The following is a 19,699-nucleotide window of genomic DNA, read 5'->3' as shown; positions in this document are numbered from 1 at the left end:
CAAAATAGATGACCTCACACTTCCTCACATCAATCAGAGAACATTCCCTTTATCCCTACTGTCTGTTTCCTACAACCTAACCAATTACCAAGCCATGTCTTAAGGTAACTTCCCATTCTGTACACCTGTAAGTTGAGAAGGAGGTGGAGAGGCAGAGAGATTAAGGAAGGCCTGAGGCAACTGAAAGGAATGCCACCAAAAAGAAGTGGGGTTACGTGGAAGAAGTGGATGTAGGGCTGGAGGAAATTGCAGAGATATAGTGTGGTCAAGCCTAGGGGAGATTTGAATATGACAGTGAGGATTTTAAATTCCATGTGATTAGGGAGCCAGGATCAGTTAGGAATGAGAGGCAAACTGGACTGCATCTGATGTTATTCACTGTAATATTTATTACAGTATTCTCACCTGTACACCGATCAGACCACAGTGCAGTAGCTGTTATCGTACAGATGGTTTTAATTCCATCATCCTGCTGTAGTTCACAGTAGCTATACAGGCCGCAAAGGCCTGATCGCAGCTGACTAGCACCTGAGAAGTAAAATTGGTCCTCGCATCCCTTTGTTAGAAGGAGGAATTCATCCAGGATTCCACTCCCAGGTAATGAATTTTCCAGGCTCTGACTATCGTCATTAGGAACTGGCGTAGTCACATTGAACTGGAAGCAGCAAGCACAGCACCAGTATTAAAAAGGCCAGCAAATCTGAGCTAGGTTACAACAGATCCTATCATCAGGTACTATCATCAGTACCAGGCAAGATACTGGTGAATATCCTATGGGGCAAGTTGGAGGGAAACCTAGCACAGCAGTAACTTCATAAAACACAACCTAACTGGATTTAGAATGGGGATATTTGGATGATCGTCTTTGACTTCTATGAGGATATTACAGCTAGCACTGGTAGTGGATCACCCTACCACGCAGCCGATAGGACTGTGAGAAAGATTTAGACAAAATTTTAAGTGAAGGACTAATTAAACTAAAACCCACAGGGATCCAAGTAGAACGTGGGACTCATTTAGAAGTTGTTTAGGAATGAGAGCACTCATGAAAGGTGTAGTATCAGATTTGGAGGAGATGCTGAGTGGAATTCCCCTGGAACAGTGTCATATTGGGAGAGGGGCTGAGTGCAGTGCCGTGGAATGTCAGATTGGGTGAGGTACTGAGTGGAGTCTCATGAGCTTGACTAGGCCAGTTGCTGAATTGGGAGAGATACTAAGTGCAGTCCCATGGGGCGTAGTGCAAACTGGGGTACTGTGAGGCTCAGTGCTCGTAATTCAAATCAAAATTGAGGAGAATCCTGCAACTAATTGTAAGCTTGTCAGAGTTGCTGATGGGACTAAAACAGGAAGTGCAGTAGGGATGGAAGATGCAGTTTAAAATTATAGAAGAATTTGGCAGATAAATGATACAAGTTTAATACTAATATTTATATGTTTTTGCACAATAGGCAAAAGTGTTCCTATTGTTATGACCGACCGCTTAAGTCAAAGCCCCCAGTCAAAATATACGATTCTGATTGTGGTGGGAGAAACGCGCTGTTGATTCAATCCCGTCCCTCCACAGATCGCCTAACATAACATTTTAAACTTTCCAAATTAAAGAAAGACCACAGCCAAATTGACCATCTATTAACCCCCAAATGAGGCGAACCAAACCAAGTGTCTTTAGATCAACAACTTAACTGTTTAATTAGAAAAATAAAATTCTCAAACACTGCTAAGATATAAACAACATTTAAAATAGAAACATTAGTGTCCTTGCATATTTATGCTCCTGCCGAAGTGAAATCTTCCAATGTGGAATAGTCCAAGATTGCTTGAAATCCTCATAGCCGTCCGATGGGGGGGGAAAGAAGGTTCTTCAACAGTAGAAACAGCCCGTAGTCTAATTCAGCAGTTGAAGTGATGCTTTCCTTCTCCGGCGATAAATTTCAACAATTACAGTTCAGAAAGGAATTGGTTAGTTTCTTTTTAAGAAATCAATCTGGCTTTAAGGTTGAAATAAACCAAGAGAGAGAGCTCATTTCCTTCAGTACAACTGATCCAACTGTTTGTCTGTTTCTCTGAGAGTTAGAACAGTCTGTTTCCACTATAAGCCGGTTCAAAATTAAATTATAACATTGCATCTCTCGATCTTTGGTCCTGAGTCACTGTATCCTGAGCAACCAGAATGTAGTCTTTGAATCACAGTCTCTGAGTGGCTAGATCCCGGGCAATGAGAATGCATTCTTTGACTTGGTCTCTGGAGCTTGTTGCCTTAAAGCTGTACTGCTCCTTTTCCAGCCTTAAAGGCACACCGCATTCATCCCGGAAAAAAAACTACAGGATCCTAATGCTATACAAATAAAATGAATGAAACTTACAATCATAGAATCATAGAAAGTTTAAGGCACAGAAAGAGGCTACTTGGCCCATCGTGTCTATGCCAGCTGAAAAACGATCCACCTATTCTAATCCCACCTTCCAGCATTTGGTCCTGCAGCTTACGGCACTTGAGGTGCATATCCAGACTCTTTTTGAATGAGTTGAGGGTCTCTGCCTCAACTACCCTTTCAGGCAGTGAGTTCCTAACCATCACCACCCTCTGGGTGAAAAAGTTTTTCCTCATCTCCCCTCTAATTTTTCTACCAATCACTTTAAATCTATGCCCCCTCGTCACTGACCTCTCTGCTAAGGTGAATATACCCTTCACCTCCACTCTGTACAGCCCCCTCAAAATTTTGTACATTTCAATCAGAACTCCCCTCAGCCTTCTCTGTTCCAAGGATAACAACCCCAGCCTATCCAATATTTCCTCATAACTGCATTTTTCCAGCCCTGGCAACATCCTCATAAATCTCCTCTGTACCCTCTCTAGTGCAATTAGTGACCAGAACTGCACACAGTACTCAAGTTGTGGCCTAACCAATGAGTTATACAGTTGTAGCATAACCTCCCTGCTCTTGTATTCTATACCTTGGCTAATAAAGCAAAGGATTCCATATGCCTTCTTAACCACCTTATCCACCTGTCCTGCTACCTTCAGGGATCTGTGGACATTCACTGCAAGGTCCCTTACTTCCTCTACACTTCTCAGTATTTTCCCATTAATCATGTATTCCTTTGCCTTGTTTCACCTCCCCAAATGGATCACCTCACACTTTTCCAAGTTGAATTCCATTTGCGACTTTTCTGCCCATCTGACTAGACCGTCAACATCTTCCTGCAGCCTACAGCTATCCTCTTCGCTATCTACCACATGGCCAATCTTTGTGTCATCTTCAAACTTCTTGTTCATGCCCCCTACATTTACTCCCAAATCGTTAATATACACCACAAAAAGCAGGGAACCCAGTACTGAGCCTTGCGGAATGCCACTGGAAACAGCCCTCCAGTTGCTAAAACAGCCGTCAACAATTAAGCTTTGTTTCCTGCCAGTGAGCCAATTTTGTATCCTCCTTGCTGCATTACCTTGGATCCCATGGGATTTTATTTTTTTAACCAATTTGCTATGTGGGACCTTGCCAAAAGCCTTGCTAAAATCCATGTAGACCACATCAACTGCACTACGCTCATCTATCTTCCTTGTTACTTCTTCAAAAAATTCGATCAAGTTAGTCAAACAAGATCTTCCCTTAACAAATCAATGCTGACTATCCTTGATTAACCTGTGCCTTTCTAAGTGACAGTTGATCCTGTCTCTCAGAATAGATTCCAATAATTTGCCCACTACTGAGGTTAGATGGACTGGCCTGTAATTATTTGGTCTATCCTTCGCTCCCTTTTTAAACAGAGGTACAACGCTAGCATTCTCCAATCCTCCGGCACCACACCTGTATCCAATGAGGACTGGAAAATGATGGTCAGATCCTCTTGGTATTTCCTCTCTTGCTTATTTTAACAGCCTAGGATGCATTTCATCCGGCCCTGGTGATTTATAAACTTTCAAGGATGCTAATCCCATTAATACTTCCTCTCTCCCTATATTTATCACATCCAATACTTCACACTCTACCTCCTTAACTACAATATCTGCATCATCCCCCTCTTTTGTGAAGACAGACACAAAGTGTTCATTAAAAACCATACTCATATCTTCCACTGCTACACATAGGTTACTTTTTTGGACTTTTATGGGCCCTACTCTCTTAGTTATCCTCTTACTCTTAATGTATTGATAAAACATCTTTGGGTTCACTTTGATTTTGCTTGCCAACATTCTTTCATGTCCTCTCTTTGCTTTCCTAATTTCCTTTTTGATTTCACCCCTCCACTTTCTATACTCCTCTCAGCTTTCTGGAGTATTGAGTTCTTGGTGTCGGACATAAGCTTTCCTTTTCTGCCTTATCTTGCCCTGTAGGCTCCTTGACACCCATGAGGCTCTAGATTTGGCTGCCTCACCCTTTCTCTTTGAGGGAACATGTTTACCCTGAACCCCTTGGATCTCCCCTTTGAATGCCTCCCACTGTTCTGACACTGATTTACCTTCAAGTCGCTGTTTCCAGTCCACTTTCACTAAATCACTCCTCAGTTTCGTAAAATTGAGAACTCTAACTCCTGTTCTACCTCTGTCCTATTCCATAATTAAGTTAAAACTGACCGAATTATGACCACTACCACCAAAATGCTCTCCCACTGCCACTCTTTCCACCTGCCCATCTTCATTTCCTAAAACTAAGTATAAAACTGCCCTCTCTTGTTGGACTTGCTGCATACTGGGCAAAAAAGTTCTCCTTAATGCACCTCAAGAATTCTTCTCCCTCAATTCCTTTCACACTAAAACTATCCCAGTTAATATTGGGATAATTAAAATACCCGACTATTACTGTCCTATTGTTGTTGCACTTCTCAGAGATTTGCCCACATATCTGTTCGTCTATCTCCCTCTGACTGCTTGGGAGTCTATGGTACACTCCCAGCAGTGTGATTGCCCCTTTTTTGTTCCTTAACTCAATCCATATGGCCTCATTTGATGAACCTTCCAACATATATGGATTTGGTACTGGGTAATGAACCCGGCCAGGTGTTAGATTTAGAAGTTGGTGAGCACTTTGGTGATAGTGATCACAATTCGGTTAGGTTTAACTTAGCGATGGGCAGGGACAGGCATATACAGCAGGGCAAGAATTATAGCTGGGGGAAAGGAAATTATGATGCGATTAGGCAAGATTTAGGATGCGTAGGATGGGGAAGGAAACTGCAGGGGATGGGAACAATCGAAATGTGGAGCTTATTCAAGGAGCGGCTACTGCGTGTCCTTGATAAGTATGTACCTGTCAGGCAGGGAGGAAGTTGTCGAGCGAGGGAGCCGTGGTTTACTAAAGAAGTTGAAGAGCTTGTCAAGAGGAAGAAGAAGGCTTATGTTAGGATGAGACGTGAAGGCTCAGTTAGGGCGCTTGAGAGTTCAAGCTAGCCAGGAAGGATCTAAAGGGAGAGATAAGAAGAGCAAGGAGAGGACACGTGAAGTCATTGGCGGATAGGATCAAAGAAAACCCTAAGGCTTTCTATAGGTATATCAGGAATAAAAGAATGACTAGAGATAGGTTAGGGCCAATCAAGGATAGTAGTGGGAAGTTGTGTGTGGAATCGGAGGAGATAGGGGAAGTGTTAAATGAATATTTTTCGTCAGTATTTACAGTGGAGAAAGAAAATGTTGTCGAGGAGAATACTGGGATACAGACTACTAGGCTAGATGGGATTGAGGTTCACAAGGAGGAGGTGTTAGCAATTTTGGAAAGTGTGAAAATAAATAAGTCCCCTGGGCCAGATGGGATTTATCCTAGGATTCTCTGGGAAGCCAGGGAGGAGATTGCAGAGCCTTTGTCCTTGATTTCTATGTCGTCATTGTCGACAGGAATAGTGCCGGAAGACTGGAGGATAGCAAATGTTGTCCCCTTGTTCAAGAAGGGGAGTAGAGACAGCCCTGGTAATTATAGACCTGTGAGCCTTACTTCGGTTGTGGGTAAAATGTTGGAAAAGGTTATAAGAGATAGGATTTATAATCATCTTGAAAAGAATAAGTTCATTAGAGATAGTCAGCACGGTTTTGTGAAGGGTAGGTCGTGCCTCACAAACCTTATTGAGTTTTTTGACAAGGTGACCAAACAGGTGGATGAGGGTAAAGCCGTGGATGTGGTCTATATGGATTTCAGTAAGGCGTTGGATAAAGTTCCCCACGGTAGGCTATTGCAGAAAATACAGAAGTATGGGATTGAAGGTGAATTAGTGCTTTGGATCAGAAATTGGCTAGCTGAAAGAAGACAGAGGGTGGTGGTTGATGGTAAATGTTCATCCTGGAGTTTAGTTTCCAGTGGTGTACCGCAAGGATCTGTTTTGGGGCCACTGCTGTTTGTCATTTTTATAAATGACCTGGATGAGGGTGTAGAAGGGTGGGTTAGTAAATTTGCGGATGACACGAAGGTCGGTGGAGTTGTGGATAGTGCCGAAGGATGTTGTAGGTTACAGAGGGACATAGATAGGCTGCAGAGCTGGGCTGAGAGATGGCAAATGGAGTTTAATGCGGAAAAGTGTGAGGTGATTCACTTCGGAAGGAGTAACAGGATTGCAGAATACTGGGCTAATGGGAAGACTCTTGGCAGAGAGATCTTGGTGTCCAGGTACATAAATCCCTGAAAGTTGCCACCCAGGTTAATAGAGCTGTTAAGAAGGCATATGGTGTGTTAGCTTTTATTAGTAGGGGGATCGAGTTTAGGAGCCACGAGGTCATGCTGCAGCTGTACAGAACTCTGGTGCGGCCGCACCTGGAGTATTGCATGCAGTTCTGGTCACCGCATTATAGGAAGGATGTGGAAGCTTTGGAAAAGGTGCAGAGGAGATTTACTAGGATGTTGCCTGGTATGGAGGGAAGGTCTTACGAGGAAAGGCTGAGGGACTTGAGGTTGTTTTCGTTAGAGAGAAGGAGGAGAAGAGGTGACTTAATAGAGACATATAAGATAATCAGAGGGTTGAACAGGGTGGATAGTGAGAGCCTTTTTCCTCGGATGGTGATGGCAAACACGAGGGGACATAGCTTTAAGTTGAGGGGTGATAGATATAGGACAGATGTCAGAGGTAGTTTCTTTACACAGAGAGTAGTAGGGGCGTGGAACGCCCTGCCTGCAACAGTAGTAGACTCGCCAACTTTAAGGGCATTTAAGTGGTCATTGGATAGACATATGGATGAAAATGGAATAGTGTAGGTCAGATGGTTTCACAGGTCGGCGCAACATCGAGGGCTGAAGGGCCTGTACTGCGCTGTAATGTTCTATATAGTCCCTCTCAGTTGTAATAGTTTCCTTGACCAAAATTGCTGCTCCCCCTCCTTCCTTATCCCCCTCCCTATCGCGTCTGAAAACCCTGTAACCAGGAACATTGCGCTTCCATTCCTATCCCTCCTTAAGCCATGTTTCTGTAATAGCTATGATATCATACTGCCACGTGTCTATCTGTGCCCTCAGCTCATCTGCTTTATTTGCTATACTCCTTGCATTGAAATAGATACCCTGGAGCATTGCCAAACCTTTTTTTTTACTTTCTAACTCTCATTTCCTCTGACTTCCAGACTCATTCATTAATTTTCCACCTTCCATTTTAATTTCTGATTTTATCCCAGCTGGGTCTACCCTCAGGTCCCCATCCCCCTGCCAAACTACTTTAAACCCTCCCCAACAGCCCTAGCAAAATGTCCCACAAGGAACTCGGTACCCATCCGGCCTGTACAGGTCCCATCTCCTCTAGAGCCAGTCCCAATGTCCCAGCAATCTGAAGCCCTCCCTCCATCTTTACAGCCACGCATTCATCTGTCTTATCCTTCTATTTCTATACTCACTTGCACGTGGCACTGGGAGTAATCCGGAGATTACTACTTTTGAGCTCCTGCCTGGTAATTTCTTACCTCGCTCACTAAATTTTGACTGCAGGACCACATCCGTCTTTCGGCCTATGTCGTTGGTTCCAATGTGGACCATGACTGCTGGCTGTTTACCCTCCCCCTTCAGGATGCTCTGCAGCCCCTCAGTGACATCGTTGACGCTGGCACCAGGGAAGCAAAACACCATCCTGGATTCACGTATGCGGCCACAGAAACACTTCCATCATAACCTCCCTGCTCTTATATTCTGTGCCTTGGCTAATAAAGGCAAGTATCCCAGATGCCTTCCTAACCACCTTATCTACCTGTGCTGCTGCCTTCAGTGATCTATGGACAAGTACACAAAGGTCCCTCTGACCCTATGTATTTCCTAGTGTTCTACCATCCATTTTATATTCCCTTGCCTTGTTAGTCCTCCCAAAATGCATCACCTCACACTTCTCAGGATTAAATTCCATTTGCCACTGCTCCACCCATCTTACCAGCCCATCTATATCATGCTGTAATCTAAGGGTTTCCTCCTCAGTATTTACGACACCACCAATTTTCATGTCATCTGCGAACTTACTGATCATACCTCTATATTCACGTCTAAACCATTAATGTACACTACAAACAGCAAGGGTCCTAGCACCTATCCCTGCAGTACACCACTGGTCACAGGCTTCCACTCGCAAAAACAACCCTCGACCATCACCCTCTGCCTCCTGCCACTAAGCCAATTTTGGATCCAATTTGCCAAATTACCCTGAATCCCATGGGCTTTTACCTTCTTAACTAATCTCCCATGCGGGACCTTATCAAAAACCTTACTGAAGCTTTACCCTCATCTACACATCTAGTCACCGCCTCGAAAAATTCAATCAAGTTAGTTAGACACGATCTCCCCCTGACGAAGCCATGCTGACTATCCCTGATTAATCCCTGCCTCTCAAAGTGGAGATTAATCCTGTCCCTCAGAATTTTTTCCAATAGTTTCCCAACCACTGATGTTAGACTTACCGGCCTGTAATTACCTGGTTTATCCCTGTCCTCCAGTCCTCTGGTAACTCTCCTGTGGCCAGAGAGGATTTGAAATTTTGTATCAGAGCCCCTGCTATCTCCTCCCTTGCCTCATATAACAGCCTGGGATACATCTCATATGGGCGTGGGGATTTATCCACTTTTGAGCCTGCTAAAACAGCTAATACTTCCTCCCTTTCAATGCTAATATGTTGAAGTATATCACAATCCCCCTCCCTGATCTCTACACCTACATTTTCCTTCTCCATCGTGAACACAGATGAAAAGTAATTATTTAAAACCTCACCTATGTCCTCTGGCTCCACACACAGATTGCCACTTTGGTTCCTAATGGGCCCTATTCTTTCCCTAGTTATCCTCTTGCCCTTAATATACTTATAAAATGCCTTGGGATTTTCCAATATCTTGCCCGCCAGTGTTTTTTCATGTCCCCTCTTCGCTCTTCTAATTACTTTGTTAAGTACCCCCCTACACTTTCTATACTCCTCGAGTGCCTCCACTGTTTAGAGCGCTCTGAATCTAAACCTCCTTTTTTTCCTTATCCAATCCTCTATATCCCTTGCCATCCAGGGTTCCCTGGACTTGGTGGTCCTACCCTTCACCTTTACGGGAACATGTTGGCCCTGAACTCTCACTATTTCCTTTTTTAATGACTCCCACTGGTGTGATGTAGACTTTCCTACAAGTAGCTGCTCCCAGTCCCTCTTTCTTTAAAACATAATGCCCCGTATCAATATAACTGTCAATATCAATACAAAAGATTATCATCCGACTTGTGGAAATAATCTGAACCCCTTTTTTGAGTCTTTTATAGGGTGTATTTTAAAAAAAAATATTATTCACAGTATCGCTTGGGTGGTAAGATGTTGTGCCACCATCTTGTAAATTTGGCATTTGTTGCTCTCAGTGGTGAGTTGGTACACTGTACAGGCGATGTCGTGTCACTTGCTGGTGTTAATGTTGTCTCGCTGGATAGTGATGTTTCTGGTGTTGTTGATGGTCTTTTATGTTGTTACAGCTCAGGTGTAGGTCAAATATGGATTCTGTTCCTTCTTATTTGGTTACCGGTTTCAGTCTCAATGATATGTGATCTTGGAGTCTCAGCTTCACTAACAACTTGTGCTGAGCTCCAGGTTTTCATGATTGGATCCTGTACGTGTACAGTTTGTCCTTTCAACAGCTGGGATAGGGATTTAGCATATTGACGACACTTCCTGCACAAATGGTTCTCCAGGATATGGGAAGCATCCTAGAGCTCCCACATAGCACAGGAGGTGCAGTCTCGAGGTTGAACCAACCCTGCCATTCCTTTATTTATTAGTTGACCCTTTGCTACTGCTAAAAGAAAATCCTACCAATACTACAACAGCTTAGAATTATTTATAAAACCTTACCAGTACTTTTAAATCCTATTAAAAATCAATACAGTTCACTAGTTAAAATAAACCTTACTCAAAAAAAAAAACAGCTACTCACGTGTTCCTTATTATTAAACTATTTACACACACACCCTAACACTAGTTTACTAACCCAGCTATTTAGAGTTATTCCCTAACGGCAGTTACTCACCAGCTAATCACCTTGCAGCTTTTCTGTGATGTCACTGCTCACTTTGTTTTCAAACTCCGGCACACCTGGACTCCTCTCCGCTATTCCCCTGGAAAGTAAGTGCTGTAGGCCGTGAACCACAGGCTCTATTTATCCGCTCCACGCTCCGTGTTCTTCCCGCAGGTCTGCTCCTCTCCACTGCTCTCCTGGAAGGTAATGCTGTAGGCCACGATCCTCGGGCTTTATTTATCTGCTCCTCGCTCCGTGTTCTTCCCGCAGGTCCGCTCCTCTCCCGGAAGGTAAGTGCTCCAGGCCGCAATCCTCAGGCTTTATTTATCCACTCCTCGCTCCATGTCCTTCCCGCAGGTCCGCTCCTCCCCGCTGCTCTCCCAGTAGGTAAGTCAAGTTAAGAAACTTAAATCAACAGAGAGAGACTTAGAATGGCAGTTATGGTAGACTTATTACTGCCCATGTCAAAACAATGCAGAGGAGCAACCAGAAAGCTAGTAGAGTACTGGGAAGCATAATCAAAGCAGTACTGTATAAATTTACAGAGGTATGCTGAGACTTTATGATACACTGGAAAATAACATTGAATAAAGAGTGCAGTTCTAGCCACCACCCTTCAAAAAAACACAGATATTGAAGAGAGAACAGGATGGATGCCAAATGTAAAGATGGTGTGTTATGAAGGAAGATTAAAGAAGTACAAACTCTACAGTCTAAAGGGATATGTTAGCCTTTATAACTAGAGAGCGAGAGTATAAAGAGAAGGAAGTTTTGCTACTGCTATACACAGCCCTAGTTTGACCACATTTGGAGTGCTGGGCATCACACCTTAGAAAGGATGTATTAGCCATGGAAGGAGTGCAGTGCAGATACACCAGAATATTTCCAGGGCTCCAAGGGTTAGATTGTGAGGAAAGGTTGTATTCCCTGAAATATAGATGGTTACGTTTTAGGATTTTGAATGGAATTGCTATGGTAGATAGAGGAAAAAATTTTCCTGGTTGCTGAGTCTAGGACAAGGAGACATAACCTTAAAATCAGAGCTGGGCTATTGAGAGAGAATAGGAAACATTTATTCACTAAAGGGGGTTAGAAGTGTGGAACTTTCTTCCATAAAAAGCAGTAGATATTAGCTCAATTAATAATTTTAAATCTGAGATTCATAGATATTGTGCTCGAAATAGGTATTAAAGAATATGGAGCCAAGGCAGGTAGATGGAATTAAGATACAGATCAACCATGATCTCATCGAATAGTGGAACAGACACACGGGGTTGACTGGCCTACTCCTGTTCCTCTGATATAAGATATTAACTATTTTACAGAAAGAGAAAAAGTAAAGTTGAATGAGTGAGTGAAAAGTAAATGTAATGCAGTTTGCAGGAAAAAAAAACTTTACTTCGAAGAGTAGGAAATGTTTGGAATAATCTCCCAGTTGAGGAAAGTAGAGATAGAAGCATGAAGGACATTACAAATGTACCTGGATGTTATGAGGAAATTAAGTAACTTGAGGGATGACCTTTGATAGGACAGCTAATGTACTAGAGGGATGGGCTTCAATAAGGGAGTTAGGATAATAGAGGACTGGGTTTGGAAAGGAGTATTGGAGGATAGAATAGTGGACTTTTATGGGATAGATTGGCTTTTCTAATAAATGTCTTTTGACTACTGCTGATAACTGCTCATGTGACAATGATGGGTGAGGACAGAATCAGACTTGGGTATAGTGTTCTCTCCTTACCCATCACCCCTGGAGCAAATGCTATCTAGGTGCACACATAAATAATGACCCCTTGAGTGAGGCATCAGAGAACGACCAGGATCTCTGGAACCATACTCCAGCATGAGAACATGGGTCAGTAGCTGCAGGAGAGAAGGGCAGGGAATCAATGGGAAAGCTTAAAAAATACACAATCACATCTTCAAGGCCTGTAGTCTTAGACAGTGGGAGCCTGCTGCTCAGATAGTTACATAAATAAATCCTGTGCCTGAGATTTCCACTGACAGGAATGTAATATCCCAAACATGTTATCTTGTTCCATGTTTTATTATTTTTTCCTGAGTGTTTAGTGAGAAAGCTGCGCTCACTATTGTCATGTATTGGGGGAGAAACTAAGTGTATTGAGAAGAGGAGGAAGCGCAGTCATGCAAAGGTGAGCCCATTGCCGCTAGGCCTTGGGCCCACAGAAGTCATCACTTTCCAGCAAGATCCCATTCTACATAGCCTGCATTGGTTACGTGCCACTCCTTGGTTATTTGCCAGCCACTTGGATGTGGGAGAGTAAAGCAGTATCAGTTAGAGGCAGCACTAATTACAGCCTGCCACATATGTTGTGGGAGAGTAGCCCAGTACCAGTGACAGCCAGCCGCCCGGGAAGTGGGAGAGTAGCCCAGACAGGATCTTCCCTGTTTTGAGAATCAGGTGACCAGCTTACCCAGAGTTGAGCTTCAAGTGTCCATCCTATAATTCACTAAGACCACTTGCTTCCACCGACACAGCATTGCCTACCTACACCCTTACTTACTCCCACTACCGCTGGAACCCCTTCATAACACTTTTGATTCGTCCACATTCTAATTCTCCCGTGTCCTTGTTGCTGGCTTTCTAAGCTTCATCCAACATTAACTGCAACTCATCGAAAACTTTGCCTTCTACATTTTCCCTGCATTAAGTGTTGGTCATCCATCATGTCAGTTCCTGCTAACCTCCATTGGAACCCTATTCCCAGTGCATTAAATTCAAAATTTTCACCCATGTTTGAAAATCCCTACACATCTTTGTCTTCCTGATCTCTGCAACCTCCTCCAGCCTTATATCCCAGCCCATACATTCTAGTGTTCAGACTTGCTCTTTTTTGGATTCCCTCCCCCTCCACTCCATAACAGACCTTGATCTGTTTTGATCATGCTGTCTATAAATCTTTCCCTAAGCTCCTCTGCCCTGTTGTTGCATCCCACTTTAAAAAGTCTCTTCAAAATTTCTCTTTGGCCTTGCTGTCAGTCACCTCCCCAGACTCTTCCATTGCTAATTGATGTTTGTTTCTTCTCTGTGAAGGGCCTTAGAATGTTTACTGTGTAAAAGATAGTTTATGAGTGCAAGCTGTTACTGCCTGTCTGAGATTCCTTGATTTCTCAATGATCTGCAGGTGTTGTGAGAGGTGATGTATGGCAGTAATGGCAGTGCTGCTCAGCAGCCCTCAAATCCTGGTGCAGATTTAAAGTGACTCCATCTCATCTTGCTTTCTGTCCAAAGGGTCTGAGTTGCAGCCTGGTGATGGAAATGGTCAACAATGGGAAAGCCCTGCACAACGAGACAGAGCTTCTACTGGCAGGCAAAATGTCACTGGTAAGGAAAGAGTTTTAAATGGAAGAAACAGAGTGAGTTACAGATTAACAGCTATTTGAGGGGTTCCAAAGGTTTATATATGGAGCAAGTTACAGTCTGGAATGTAATCAAGGGGTTCAAATAATTTATGTACAGAATAACGGATACCCTGGAGTGAGTTGCAGGCTGGAATCTAATCGAGGGGTACAAATGGTCGATATATAGAATAGCTGATGCCCAGGAGTAAGGTGCAGACTGGAATAAAAGCAAGATAGTGCGGATGCTGGAAATCTGAAATAAAAACAGAAAGTACTGGAAATACTCAGCAGGTCTGGCAGCATCAGAACTCTGATGAAAGGTCACAGATCTGAAACATTAACTCTGTTTCTGTCTCCACAGATACTGCTAGACCTGCTGAGTATTTTCAGTACTTTCTGTTTTTATTGCAGACTGGAATTTGATTGAGGGATTCGGATGGGTTATGTATAAAATCGGGGATTATACTGAGTATTTTAACTGCAGGATGGTTTGAAGGAATTGAGTTTTATTACTTGTTTTAAGACAACGTATTAAAGGAAGTTTTAATGTAGTTGGTAATTGTGCAGTTGCAGCATTCTAAGATTTAAAGTGTCAGGTGAATTCTGTGATTTAGAGGCAAGAATCAAATTCTGACAGTAAAACAGTATTTAGTGTAAAATCACCACATAATTCTTGTATTCAGCTGTTGCAGACTGAAAGAATGATGAGAACTAGTCCTAATTATTTTAGTTAGTCTGATTTTTACAATATATTTGCAGGATCTGGCCAGTGTCCTATTACTGTACCTTTATTTATTGGTTTGCTCCTCTCCTGAAGGCAGTAATATTTGCTGGGATCACAGTTCTAAATGGGCTGCTAGCCCTTCAGTACTTCCACCCAAATGTCTATTCATCTTTATGTGTGATAGTAGATGCTAAGTGGCAGCAGGGAATTCCACTGTGCAGGAAGTCGCAACCAAGATTGAAACTGCTCCATGCATGACGCCCATGCTTTCACTTCCAGTGGTGGTGACTGGACAGCAGTTAGAAGCAGGAACCCTGCCTGATTTCCCCATTCTCTTTCCTAAGGAACTGAGACCATTTGTAGCACTGCAAGCACTGCCTTGAATGAGGGACCATGTGGCTGAGCACATACTGGGAATTGAACCTGGTGCCTTCTGGTCTGAAGGGCTCTGTTACACATCACCTTTACTTTGGGGCATCTGGCTATTATGTGGTAGGTGAGGTCTAACAATGGCTCTTTGTACTGTCCAGTGTTGCTGCAAATCCTGTGTATGTTGTGCTGTTTGCAGTTGGTCGAATGGCTCAAGTATGTCACTTTTTCTGTTCAATTTCACCCTGTGACATTTTTAATAAAATGCTGGGATTGCAGTTAATCTCGGCCGCTTCCCATTTTATATGTTACAATGTTTTTAAGACATTCGTAAGTCAATGATATGTCTCGGGAATTGGGGAAGGGCATCAGTAAATGGGGAAATAGGGGATGCAACAGTCATTGGGGGAGGGAACAAAGACCGAAGGTGTGCTATAAATAGGGTTAGATAGTGCATTTTTGATTGAGTAGGTTGGATTACTACTCGCTGAATGTGAAATCAAGCACAGTTTTGTAGCAATTTCACATGTGTGTTATCCATCTGGGCTTCCAGGATTACATTAGGTTGTAGCGCTCCCTGGCGATTGCACTCTGAAGCCCAGAGGTTGTAACAGCTTTGTTGTTTACTTCTGATCTGTACACATCATAAAAAGCAAGAGAGAGAAAATGTATCAAATAGAAAAACCAATCACAGCTACATGCGTACGACTAATGTTTGTTTTTGTTAAGTGATTAATGCTGAGCACACAGCTGTATGCTTTCCTTTTCTGGCTGCAGCAGTTGGATCCTCCTCAGAAGGATGAACTCACTGGGGCTCTGGCTAATGTGGACCTGCAACTTCGAAAATTGGCAGAGATCCCCTGGCTGTGTCAGCTCATTGAACCAAGTGATGATGAGGTAAGTTCACAAGCCTCCAAGGGATTTTACTGAATGAGTGATTTCTAAGACACCAGTCTGTTTTTTTGCCAATTCCTTCCTTCCTCTCCTAATGATGCTGATTGTTTTAGAAATATAGTTAGTGTCCTTTTATCACAACAGCTCTGCCTCATGGTCCTGCATGGATCATGGATGTGCAGCTAAATGCCGCCAGGCGGGTAATATCAGGGATGCTGAAGTCCACTCCAATTGAGTGGCTCCCAGTGCTCTCCCACACTGCCCAGCCTGCCATTTACCATGACGCCATTGTGCTCCGTGGTAAGTCATGAGCAACACCAACGTCCCGTTCTTGAAGACTTGTAAAACCTACCAAGAAAGCGCTTAAAATTGCACTGGCCATTCTGGGAAACAGCAGGTAATATTCCTGCAGCTGGTAACAATTCACTATTGAGATTGATGGAATCGTGGGATGCATGCAGCATTAAAAAAACACCATTACTGGCCCAACAGCAGAGGTGCCTGGCTTCAACCTTCCTCAAAGACAGTGGACAGGGCTCAACTGAATCTGCATAGGGCATGGACAGTGTGGCCACCTAATCCATAAGTGGAAGATGAGGGGTGACCTGAAGTGTGATTGTGACTATGAGTCCTAGACATGGAACACATCATATCAATCTGCACGCTAAGATCTGTTGTGGGAGGCTCCTCATTTCTCCACTCAGCATCTCAGGAGGCCATCAAATGGATAGACAAATGAAACATCCCACCATAAGCTTTTCCCGTCAACCGAAAATAGGGGTAGAGTCTTTTTACAACTACCTGAGCAGGCCACATCTGCCTTAAAGGGATGTAAGTTATCTCAGCACTACTTGCAGAAGGGCAAAGGAGTTCTCCAAATATCATGGTCAACATTTATACCTCAACTAACACCACCCAAAATAGATCTGGTCCTTCATTCATTTATTATCTGTGTTTTAAATGACTGCTGCATTTACCCACATACAACAAACATAATTCTAAAGTTATCCATTGACTATTAAATACTGGGAATGTAAAAGGGTGCTACATAAATGCAAGTATTTTCTTTCTTTTAGTAACTTCATTACAGTTTTTACTTGAAGACCACCATCTCTACTACAGACCTGACTTGGGACTTGATAGCCCCAATTTTAACTGAGGGCAAAGGGTGAATGTGGGGCTGACAGGGCTCTTCGATGTGAGTGCCAACCATTTTAACTCCCAGACCTCATTTCTCTTAATTAGGTCTGCCTCCCACCCAATCCTTACATCAATGATGGACGTGTGTGTGTGTGTGTGATCAGTGCATTGGGATTTTTTTGCTCCACTAATTATGCAATATACTGCATCTTGTTGCTGCTTTACTTTTGTCATGTCTTTGTTCATCCAGGGCCAGTTGTTGGAATATTCCAAGCGCACTCGCAGTGCCAAATTCCGTCTTGTGTCAAAGTTAAAAAAAGAGAAAAACAACAAGAACAAGGAAACCAGGGGGAACATGGGATTACCAGGTGTGTATGTGAGCTCTGACTCTCCTTCACTTCCATCTTTTGTGTCCAGTATCTATAACTTATGACATCATCTAACTTATCCAGTGTCAGTCCCATTCACACTTGGAGAGATTTACACAGCACTTGGTCACAAGCTGCCAATGCAATCAATATCTCTTCAATCATACCAGTTCCATTAGGTGGATGGCATTTTGAAACTTTTCACTTCAAGTGTAGCTCCTTGGTCAAGCATTTGTAATAAGGATGTATTAAAAGATCTCAGTAAGCCCCAGTGCCATCCTTCTCCTTACAAATCCATGCCCCATAGTGGTACAAAAACAAGAAATGCTGGAATCACTCAGCAAGTCTGGCAGCATCTGTGGAAAGAGAAGCAGAGTTAACGTTTCGGGTCAGTGACGCTTCTTCGGAACTGAAGAAGGGTCACTGACCCGAAACGTTAACTCTGCTTCTCTTTCCACAGATGCTGCCAGACTTGCTGAGTGATTCCAGCATTTCTTGTTTTTGTTTCAGATTTCCAGCATCCGCAGTATTTTGCTTTTATCCCCATAGTGGTACCACAGGCTCCTCTGATGTTGGCCACTGGGTAAGAATCACGCACAGGTCCTTGAAGATTAGCCCTGAAATCATTGTCCACTGAAATTGTGAGGCAGTAAAAGCCGCGAGATTCAGCAGTGTGCACGGTGGCAGTAAGTAGTTCAAAACTGGTCTCCCACATTTGTTTGGAGGACGTAGGTGGAAATTAACTCCACACCACAATGTAAAGCCTTATTCTCCCGATTGCTTATTGGCATAATGTGCTGTGAGATGTGGTACTGGACAATATAGACCAAAACGTTCCCAGGTTCTTTCTAATCTCATCCTGGTAAGTGTACTGTAATTGGCCTCAGAACCCATGTGTTGTTGAAGGGAAATATTAGCTAAGGTTCCTACTTCCACTGGAAAGTAAGTGTTTGGAGGCGAGGGCAGAATCAAGCCTGACTGTGATGCTTCCAATGGTTGAATACTGTGCTAACATCCAATGTCCAGATACTGGAGGAAAACAGCTGCCAATGCAGTTGTGCCTGAACAACTTGAAGAGGCCTACCTCTTAACCCCGGTTCAGAATAAATAGCAGCTGAGAAGAGAAGGGAATCTTTCGCCTCCACCTGAACCCTGTGCAGAATGTCCTGTATCTGAAACTTGTGCAGAATCTCTCTCCTCCACCTGAAACCTGTGCAGAATCTCTCTCTTGCACCTGAACCCTGTGCAGAATCTCTCTCCTCCACCTGAAACCTATGCAGAATCTCTCTCTTGCACCTGAACCCTGTGCAGAATCTCTCTCCTACACCTGAAACCTGTGCAGAATCTCTCTCCTCCACCTGAAACCTATGCAGAATCTCTCTCTTGCACCTGAACCCTGTGCAGAATCTCTCTCCTACACATGAACCTTGTGCAGAATATCTCTCTTGCACCTGAACCCTGTGCAGAATCTCTCTCCTACACCTGAACCCTGTGCAGAATCTCTCTCCTACACCTGAACCCTGTGCAGAATCTCTCTCCTACATGTGAAGCCTGTGCAGAATCTCTCCCCTACACTTGAACCTTGTACAGTATCTCTCTCCTCCTCCTGAACCCTCACTTTCTGAAGGTTTACTTGAAGCAGTAATAATAAATTGTACAAAATCAATGTGTTTTCTATATTCATTGTTCTCTGATTAAATAGTCATTTTTTTATCTGTTTATTGGTATTAATGTATTGCACAGTCTCTTGAAGGTATTCTCCAGGCTGTAGTTTTAAATGGAACCGATGTTAATGAATGCAGCAGTGTTCTCTGCAGTACTGGTTTCAGTGCCATTTGGACACAAAATCTGTCTTAGTACAATAACTGTAGATTGCGCCAGCCCTGGATACCCCAATTTGTTCCACTTATCTTGACTCATACTATGGTTGGATTATAAATTTGCATCCTGCTTTCTACCAGTCAGAAGAATGCAAACTGAATTTAAGCCAACTTGAGCAGTAGTTTCAGGGAGTAACTTAATGAGGGATGCAGAGTGTGGTGAATGGAACACAGGAATAGGGGATGGGTGACAGTAGTATCAGCACAATCTGATATGTACCCAACTTCTTTTTCCCCTTCCTCTGTTGACGGTGCTGACTTTCAGTGGGGTAGAGATTTCACAGGTGCTAATGACCTTCTAGCATTTCAACCCAGTGACCATTCTTTATGTATTATCCTAGACAGTGAGTGTCAGCAGGGTCATCACAACCAAACCCAATTCTTATCCTCACCCAACATCCATTCTCAACAAGGGTCAATGAAGCAGGATCTCTAGGCAACTCCCTCCAATGCTTCCACCCTTCCCGTGGTGCAGAGACCAGTTGTAGCACTCTGACTGGGCTGACATCAGCTAACCCAGAACAGATCAGAG

At 43.4% G+C, this 19,699-nt stretch overlaps 1 protein-coding gene across 12 annotated transcripts in view; it reads left to right on the top strand.

The window, feature by feature from the left end:
- LOC137375194 (diacylglycerol kinase delta-like) overlaps positions 1-19,699 on the top strand; it is a 158,230-nt gene that overhangs the window by 130,703 nt on the left and 7,828 nt on the right. For 10 of the 12 annotated variants that reach the window (XM_068041972.1, XM_068041969.1, XM_068041968.1 and 7 more), the window contains 3 exons: positions 13,683-13,775; positions 15,663-15,782; positions 17,170-17,287. In XM_068041972.1, coding sequence (XP_067898073.1) covers positions 13,683-13,775; positions 15,663-15,782; positions 17,170-17,287 — 331 coding nt within the window. Of the gene's footprint in view, positions 1-13,682; positions 13,776-14,860; positions 14,939-15,662; positions 15,783-17,169; positions 17,288-19,699 lie in introns of those variants that run through there. The other 2 variants (XM_068041971.1, XM_068041978.1) reach the window with 2 other exon arrangements.

Source organism: Heterodontus francisci, chromosome 11 (assembly GCF_036365525.1).
Source record: "Heterodontus francisci isolate sHetFra1 chromosome 11, sHetFra1.hap1, whole genome shotgun sequence".
Lineage (NCBI taxonomy): Eukaryota > Metazoa > Chordata > Chondrichthyes > Heterodontiformes > Heterodontidae > Heterodontus > Heterodontus francisci.
The sequence above is the reverse complement of the archived record's forward strand: the minus strand, read 5'-3'. Positions and strand labels throughout refer to the sequence as shown.